The 9220-nt window shown below is 45.9% G+C and overlaps 1 protein-coding gene across 1 annotated transcript in view; it reads left to right on the plus strand.

The window, feature by feature from the left end:
• Positions 1 to 5534, plus strand: part of MRC2 (mannose receptor C-type 2) — an 80881-nt gene extending 75347 nt beyond the window's left edge. Inside the window, exon 30 of the mRNA XM_067540985.1 lies at positions 400 to 5534. Within this exon, the coding sequence (XP_067397086.1) occupies positions 400 to 620 (221 nt within the window). The 3' untranslated portion in view covers positions 621 to 5534. The remainder of the gene's footprint in view (positions 1 to 399) is intronic.
• Positions 5535 to 9220: the final 3686 nt, after the last annotated feature.

A 9220-nucleotide genomic window follows, 5' to 3' on the forward strand; every position in this document is an offset into this window, starting at 1 on the left:
TGGAACCAGGCAAGATAGACGCCCCCCTGGCTGAGCCAAGAACTACACCCATAGAAAAGAACCACTCCCAGCCCTTCAGAGAACCACCTCTGCTTTCGGGGCCTAGCCCCCAACCTCTGAGCCCCGGGGAGCTGTCTCTGTTACAGTGACCGGCCCTGCCCCGCGTAGGAGCTAGAGAAACCTAACCCATGTGTTTGGAGAAGGGTGCAGTGACTGAAGCCCCAGCCTGAGAATCAGGACACCTGGGTTCCGTGCTCAGCTCTGACACCGACCTGGTTGTGTGACCTTGGGCAAGCCCCTTCCCCTCGCTGTGCTTCAGCCTCCCCTCGGTTCACTGGAGATAGGGATAGGGATGGGGCTAGTGGTGTGGATTTCCCATGCTTTTCCCCTTCTCCCCAGCTCTCCCAGACAACACAACAGCCATCGCCGTGGTCGTCCTCTCGGCACTGGCGCTGTGCGCGTTGATAGCCCTCACCGTCTACCTGTACAAGCGCTGGAGGAGCTCCAAGCGGGGGGCCTTTGAGAGCGCCCGCTACAGCCGCACCACCTCCAACCCCAGCGAATCTGCTGAGAAGAACATTCTGGTGTCGGACATGGAAATGAACGAACAGCAAGACTAATGGGGGTAGCCGGCGGGGGGAGGGACCGAGCGCACCACGTACACTATCTCCACACCAAACACACACGGTCAGCAAAGGGCAACAGCAGAATCGCTGCGGCCGGGCCAGGGAAGAGGAGCTGAGGGACCTGGGGCAGAACGAGGGCCTTTGTCAATGGGAAATCAGACCCGGGACCGGCGGCACCTCCCCCTCGCGTCCCTTGGGAGGCACAAAGCCGCCTGGGTTCGCAGCGCCTATGGGAGTTTGGGGGAGGCAGTTTTTAGGCCCCAGGGTGAGTGGAGCCTTGCCCGGTTAGAGCTTTTCGGTGAGCTACACAGGAGCCAGGGCACTCGCTACCTGGAGGCGCTAATAGCCAGGAACATTAGCACCATTATGTGGCCCCCTGGACTGGCTCCCCTGAGGCCACGGAGAAGACAGGCTGGTGGCCAGAGAGAACTTTCCTCCAGGTGAGAGGTCTCTAAACCCAATCCCTCCCCCACTCCACGGACCCGGGTGAGGTCTCCCCAGCCTTCTCCAAGTGCCTGAGGAACCGCCCTCACACCTTCCTGGGTTACTGCAGCACAGACCCGTCCTCCATCCTTCTCCCAGTTAGCAGAGCACGGCCGCAGCCCACGTTCCCTCCAGCAATGGCCACGTAGAATCCCTCTAGCTCCTCTGGGATCAGATCAGAGGTCTTTCTTTTCCATTCCCCCCCGCAGATACAAACACGTGAGCAGTCCCTTCTCTCCTAGCTCTGTGTCTGATCAGCCTTCTTTCCACCCAGCCTTCATTCCGATCCGGTCACTTTTCCTGCGACGTCCCTTCACGTCACTGTGCAATTCCATTTATTCCATAGGGTGTCCGAGACGGAATCCCTCGCCCACCCCCACCTCTCCTCTTCCATGGACTCAAACAGCGCCACGTCCACCACGCCTGAACGGTTTAGAGACCTGGAAATCTGAGCTCACCCCCTTTGTCTCATGTATCAATAGGCAGCGTATGCCCACAGCTGCAAGGCGCCAATGAAACTCGAACCACCAAGTGGTCTGGCCAGTCTCGGTCTGATTGCGGGAAGCTCAGAGCTGGGAGCGAAAGGTCCCATACGCGATGAAAGTTGTTCATTGTCACTTTCCTGTGCCAGATACGGACTGACAACAGAGCTTGTTCACACACACCAGACGTGTTCATTGTAACGTCCTTTCATGCTTTGCCAGAGATGGCTGACACGTGTTTAAATCAGGTGTTTACACAGAGTGCCACGTGGTGGCTGAGCAGTCAAACACAGTTTATCGGTCCGTTACATCGCCCCCTTTCAGTTCTACACTCCTACCATTTACAATATTTACACTATATCACTGTCTTTGAAGTTCAGTAGGTATCCATCTGTTCAGTGCCTCTGAATCATATTGGTTGTCTAATTACACAACTTAAACACAAAACAGTTGGTCATCTGGCTTGTCCGTTAGTTGCCACAACTGGCTCTGGTTGGTTTGGAATCTTTGATTTGTCGTCTTGTTCTGCATCTGCCATCTGTAGAGTTTGCGCTGTTGATTGTTTTTTTCTGAGGAACAAATGGTAAATGTCAGCGGTTTCTGTTGAACTCTCCACCGTTGGCCTTGATCACACATGATCTGGGCGCTGAATTCTTTTTCTTTGACAGCCGGAGTTGTCATCCTTTTTTTCTATCCAATTTGACATGAACATGGTCAGGTTCTAGACCTGCCAGTTCTCTAACTGAATGACGTCTGTTGTAAAAATGTTCATAAGCTCTTCTAACCTTTTTATCCAATTTGGCTACTCTCTTCACGTGTGGCCGCTTTGGAAATACGTTCTTTTCTAAAAACTGGAGCAGTGGGTGTGAGCTGTCTTCCCATCAGGAGCTGTGCTGGACTGTATCCAGCAGCTGTTGTTGGTGTTGATCTGTAACTCAGCAGAGCGATGAATGGATCTTCCTACTGTAGGATTTTCCTGGCTATCTGTACAGCTCTCCCACTTCTCCATTTGCTCGTGGGTAAAGTGGGCTGCTAGGAATTTGATCAAAATCATATTTCATTTGGGATGACTTAAATCCTGCTGTAGTGAATTGTAGTCCATTGTCCATCACTAGTTGTTCTGGAATACCGAAGTGAGCAGAAGTGCAGTTCAGTTCCTCGATAACATTGCAACATGTTCTATTTTTCAAGTATATTATTTCTAAATACCTAGAAAAATAGTCCCCAATGACCAGGTAATGATGTCCTCTAAATTCGCATAAATCTGCAGCGCTTCTCTTCCCAGGTCTCTCTAGTAGAGTTATTTGTATACTGTATGATTCAGCATTGTTTCTTAAGTTGATTTGTACTGGATCTCTTCTCAAAAGTCCAATATCAACTCCTCTGTTGAGTTCTTCCCCCTTTCTCACTCAGCCTACCTTGGCTGCCACTCTGCGGCTGAGAAGGTCTTTGACCCCAGGCACTCTGAATGTAAAGCTTTGTCTTTGTCAGTTGTTTCTTTGGTGAACTGGCCCATGTCGTTCCAAATCCCGCCCGGGCTTGTCAGAGCTGTCAGGGGACTTCCGCTCTGAGAGGTGTTGAAGGTGATTGTAAGTTCCTTCTGCAGTGACTGTGACATTGGCTCCTGAGTCAATTTTAAAGCCAAAAGTCTAGCCAGATATGGACTGGCTACGGAGTTTGCTTATACACACCAGATGCGTTCGTCATAAAATCCTTTCGTGTTCCACCAGGTATGGCTGAGGATCATCCAAATAAGTTTTTTACACATCATGCCTCTTAGCGACTGAACTGTATAATACAGTTTAGCATTCCATGACACTGCTGTCCCTCGTCCAGTACCCAGCCGCAGAGCTGCCAGATGGATGGTCTCTCTCTCTGTCCCCCTCTCCAGCACAGCCCATTCCATACCAGCCATTCTGCTGTTAAACTCTGCTGACTTTCAGACCCATCACATTTCCTGGGGGAAATAACCCAGAGCGTTCAGTTTTTTCTCTTTTGTTTGGAATTGGTTGCCTTACTCAGACTGTGATAAAATGAGGGGAGGAAGGGGGGCTATTTTGGATGTTTGGGTTTTTTTAAAAGGAAATGATAGCTTCTCGCTATACTGTATTGAATGCGTGCTGAATATATACCTTCTTTCACACAGATGGCTGGGGAGTTTGTGGTTGCCTGTTTCATGTGTTAAGTGTAGCTAGGAAGGCAAGGCATGGGCCAATTACCCTTCTTTCATGCTTTTGAGCTGTGCAATAAGAGAAGCTTGGGTTTCCTGAGGAAGAAACCAGGACTGGAACTCAGTTTTTCCACTCCACCATCTGGCTTCAGCGACAAACGCTTTGCCAGTGTCGGGACACCAGATGACTGGAGACAGCGAGAGACATTCGACCCTTGAGAGGTGATCTCTGTTGGGAATGGGACACAAAGGAGGCTCTCCGACATCTCTGGAGCAGGACAGCAGGCCCCTGCAAGAGACACTTGTTTTTAGCCCTCTGCCTCTGTGGCTTGAATTTTTGTTGTTCTAAAGACAATGGGAAATACCTAATTTTTGTGACTCTAATTATTATGGCACCTGTATGAGTTTTAAAATTTGTTGATTTCACTTAAGCTGGAAATTAAGTGTTTGTAAAACTGTTTTGCTGGGGGGGTTTTTTGGTTTGTGGGTAGGGCTTTTTTTTTGTTTTGTTTTTTGTTTTGTTTTGTTTTGTTTTTTTGTTTATTTTGGGTAGTGTCTAAAATCTGCCACAGTAGTCGATAGTGAGGGGCAACTTGGAAACAGTGGAACTGCCCCATTTCCATTTCTTTGTCATGGCTTTCTCTGTGTTTATTTCCTGAGGATTTTTCCAATTCAGAGCTGTTTGTTTATACACGTAGACTCACGGGGCCTGTGTGGCTCAATGGACGAATGCACTAGCCTTTCAGCTTTGAAGATCTGGGTGGAAAAACCCGGTGAGGATGAAAATGAATTTGCTGATCTCATCCTAATCCCCAGTGGCCACTGATCTACATCACACACACACACACAACAACACTGGTAGCATTGGCAGCCTTTTCCCCAGGGATCTCCAGAGCTCAAATAGCAGGAGGGTTGCTTGGACTGAATGGAGGTCTACTGGCATAGCTCTGGGGGGGCCCAGGGCTGGAAAAGAAATGTGATACTGCTACTTGGGACTGCAGCGCTAAGGGGGTCCCTGTATTGAAATAGCAGGGGATTACAGCAAGTCAGAATTGAGGTGTGTTAGCGGAGCTGTTGGGAGCTTTGCAATGCACTGGCAGACCTGGTGGCTGTGTCAGCACTGGGATAACAAGGGGTGCTGTCATTCAGCATCGGGGTTCTTCAGAATAGCTGAATGAGAACTGGACTAGCAGGAGACGCTGCAGGTCAGGATTGAGGTGCATGGACAAAGATGCGGGGGTGGGGTGGGATAGGACTGGCATAGCGGGAGGGGGCTGCAGGTCAGCAATATGGTAAATCAGCAGAGCTGTGTGGGAGCCCATGCCTGGAAGAGGGAAGAAATGCAGTAAATTGGAACTGAAGCTGTGGCAGAGCTGTGTGCAGGAAGGTTGCACAGCACACACCTGCCCTCTGCGTGGACAACTTCTATTAGTCCCTCACTCACATCGAACCCCATAGACCCTCTGGAGCACTTTTTTTAAAAGATGTTTTTTATGTTTCTGATCGATTCTTTTCTTTCAAGGTGAAATAACAAACTCAGAACTGCACAATCTAAGGGAAATTCTGTGTGAAAAGATTCATGTCATCAGCTGACAATGTTCAGGATTACAGGAAAAATCCATATACAGTTAAATGGTATCTGCTATCGCCATTAGAATAATGTGAAGAAGTGTTTAAAAGGACCCAATCAATTATATGTTTTGCTTTTTTTAAAAAAAACTGTGTTTTGTAAAATTCTTCTAGAAACTTGGAATAAAATTCCTTTTGCCACCACATTTTTCCTTTTTTCCCCCCCTTCGGTAAATGCAAGGTTTTTCTTTCCTTGGATCTCTAACGGTGACGAGGAGCTGGAGTTCAGATTTAGCCTTCCTCTCGCCTTGTGTGTGTCTCATCATCTCTGCTGTCACCCATTTGACATGCGCTGTGTTCATTTTATACCTTTCTAGTTTTTTAATCAAAATGTCCTGTGTCGATCAAAATGACTGGTCAGTGTGATAAACATTTGGCTGCCTGGATCAAATTTTGCCAGCACGATCCTACTGATCTCAGTGAGACTGCACATCAGAGCAGAATTTGGTGCTGTGTTCTACTGAGGCTTTCTGCTTCTTTTGCTCATTGATAAAAAAACACAGAGCAGGAGCTTGAAAGAAGAAAAGCTAAGAGTGTTTGCAAAGCAGCAGCTGATTTTTTTTTTCCAGTGCACTCCTCACAAGAGGGGGAAAGAAAAGCTGATGGGTTGACAGGAAGGTCACAGTGGGCCATGATGTTTAATGGCAAACAGCAATGGAAATGTTTCTGAGAGAGACTACATTGCACAGAGGGAAAGGACATTTGAGTCATCCTCGCTCTGGAATTTTAAAGCTTTCAGCGTGACTTGACCTGATTTCAGGTAGGTGGCTTATGTTATGGAGAGGGAGCTCAGTAGCCATTAACGATGCTGATTTTAAACAATAAAGTCCAGAATGAAATGTTTTTAAATTAAAACTTTCAGAAAGAAATGCTGCTTGTGGTAGCAAAAGGAACATAAGCAATGGTGGAAATAAGATGGAATAAGTATTGTCATTTTAAAAACTTGAACCAGATAAAGCTGCTTTAAGGGAATGGCTAGATAATGCTATGATGTTATTTTTGTTATAGCCTCACTTTGCACACAAGCCTGGTCCAGCCCAAAATGATCTAGAAAAGAATACTCAGTATCATTATTTTAAATCTCTTTTAAGCTTCGTTTCCTACCAACTACTACTCCATCAGGCGGAAGTGCAGGTGGTATCTCAGGCTCAGCACTTTGCTACTCCAGTATTAGCCACCAGGTGATACATTTCATCTCCACCTCTGAATTGCAAAGACTTGGTGTACAATTTTTGAAAGCACTTAAGTGACTTAGGATATTAAGTCTCTAAGTCACTTTTGAAAAAGAGGCTGTTTTAAAAACTTTTCTGTAGTGCTAGATGCACATTACATTAGTCCAAATTCTGAGTAATTCCATTGATGTCAAGGGAATTACTCCAAATTTAAACCATTGTATTTGAAGGTCAGGAACTTGCCTTACAAATCCAGGAAATGGGAGCCCACTCCTGTGTATTTGTTGGAGAGACACAAGGGGAAAATCTAACTGGAGAAGAATGAATACTGCTCACTCATCATAAATGATCATTCATCTCCTGGTGGTTGCACAGTATTTCGGTATGACCAGCACTTTCCAACAGGTAAAGGCAGACGTTTGAAATTAGCCAACCCTTTAAAGAATAGTATGGCGATCAGGAAACACTTATGTAGAGCAGGGAGTTGGTCCAAGATAACATAACTTCCCGTTCATCTCAAGGCTCTGTGGCTTCCTGCTGCCACTCTCCTCCAGCAGCAGGAAGGATGCTGCAGGTTTCTCCTGCCGTGGGGGAAGAGTCCTCAGTGATGCCTTTGTAGTAGAAATGAAGCAGGGGGCCTCTGAAGAATCTGCCATGGTAAGGGATGGCTATGAAGTAAGGAATGAGAGAGGAAAAAGGAGACATCAGTTTTTGGGGGGATGGGGATCATAGGTGAAATTTTTATACAATCTGTGATTTTAAAAAAATGTGGCATGACTCGTGATTTTGTGCCTAAAATTTGCTGTGGCAAACTCCGTATCCCAAGGCAGAAGGTTCAAATCACTCTCTAGCAACAGCAGCACATCCACCGTGTAGTGCTATCATTCTTTGCATTGTGCCCAGTTCCAAGTGAAAACATTGCATGAGCACTCAGAAGTGTATTGGATGGAAGAACATATTTGACTTTTTGCACAGTGGATACAATATTTCTTGACAAAATGGCTAAATCCATCTGGGTGCAGGGAGAGGGGAGCACAATAGTAGTCATTCTTCATTGCAAGATTAGGTAGTCATTCTTTGCAAACAACTGAAATCAGCAAAATGGCCATTCAAAAGGAGAACAAAAAATCTTTCCATTCACCTCTCCAAATAAATATTTTTTTAAAAAGTCACTGGTTCTGCTAGCTATTTACTGATAGCTCTGGTTTTTCTACTAAAGTGCCACATGCAATTACTGTACATTGCTAAAAGAAGTAACGGTGGCAATTTTCATTTCACCCACTGGTGAAAACCACTCCTCTGAATAGAACTGGTTTGTAACCACAAGAACTTTGTTTCCAATTCCCAGAATCCAGCCATGAGTCTGACTCAGGAGACACTACTTGACCAGGATAATGAAAGGACACAATGCTCTGTGGATATGGTGGTGCTTAACAAGTGATTTTCCTCATAGACAATGACAATTCTTCTTAGTACTTTTCACTCAGACCACGAGCTATGTGATGTTATAGTGACTAATAGTTGTTTAACTAGTTATTAAATTCTTATTCATAGCTAAGGTGCTTGCTCTGATAACCATGTTAATTGATACAGTAGTGTCATAGTCTGTTGTTCTAATATATTTTCAGTTGATATTCAAGCTCCAAGCCTTCTTGTTTATCACTAGACGATCCAGAATTGGTGTTTCTAAAACCTACACTAGAAAGTTATCTGTTGCTGACAGTGGGTGTGAGCAGGGGCAGCTGAATTACCACCGGATACGGTTTCGGTGGAGGTATAGCTAAGGACAAGTCACACTGAGCAATAGATTTAGCCACACCCAGTGCCAGCAGTAGTCCATTTGGTAGTGTAGACAAACTCTATGGCGATTGCTGCTCAGCACCTCTGGTCAGATTCTGAACTCAGTTACACCACTGTAAAACCAGACTTTAAGCAGAAAGGAGGAGTGAATGGGGTAAATGTTTTTCCTTCTAGCTTTCTTCGCAATCACTTTAATAATTATTGTGTGTGACTCTAATTAAGCTAAACTGCTTTACACCAGCTGAGGATCTTGCCTATGGTTCCCAATCCTGCTAATAGTCACACATTTGAGTAACTTTACTCACATGAGATTAAACTGACTAATTTACATGAATGGGACTACTCAAGCCCAAAAGCATCCACAAAATTGGACCTTTATTACAGATTTTTTTACTTTTTACTTTTTCTATCAAAAAATTTCTTCTCTTAACATAACTAACCAATGATTGCTTGGATTGCCAGAGTCTGCAACAAATTGATGTTTCAGGAATCAGGGAAAAAGTTCCCCACTGGAGCCAAGAATTCCAAAATCCTACTGCAGAGCTACACGGGGCAGGGGATGGGCCTACGCTCTCATTGTGATGTGTCTTGGGGGCTGCCATCAAATTCTTCAGACGTGGATCATTCTCTTTTGCAGTAAAACCCCTGAGATGCGACTCTATGGGAGAAAATATCCATGAGGATATTCCTTCCTTGAGTTCCTCTCCTGTTGTTCTTTCTGGGGCTGGAGGTTGCCTCGTGGAATGAGCTGTGGGATCTGCCCCTAGACGGAAATTCCCAGAAAGTGGGCCTCTGCTCCAACTCTGGCCCCCTCTTGACTGCACTCCCCAGTTCCCAGCAGTGCAGTTCTAATGGAGC

Source organism: Emydura macquarii, unplaced genomic scaffold (assembly GCF_026122565.2).
Source record: "Emydura macquarii macquarii isolate MOO-44397 ecotype Brisbane River unplaced genomic scaffold, CSIRO-AGI_Emac_v2 contig_629, whole genome shotgun sequence".
Lineage (NCBI taxonomy): Eukaryota > Metazoa > Chordata > Testudines > Chelidae > Emydura > Emydura macquarii.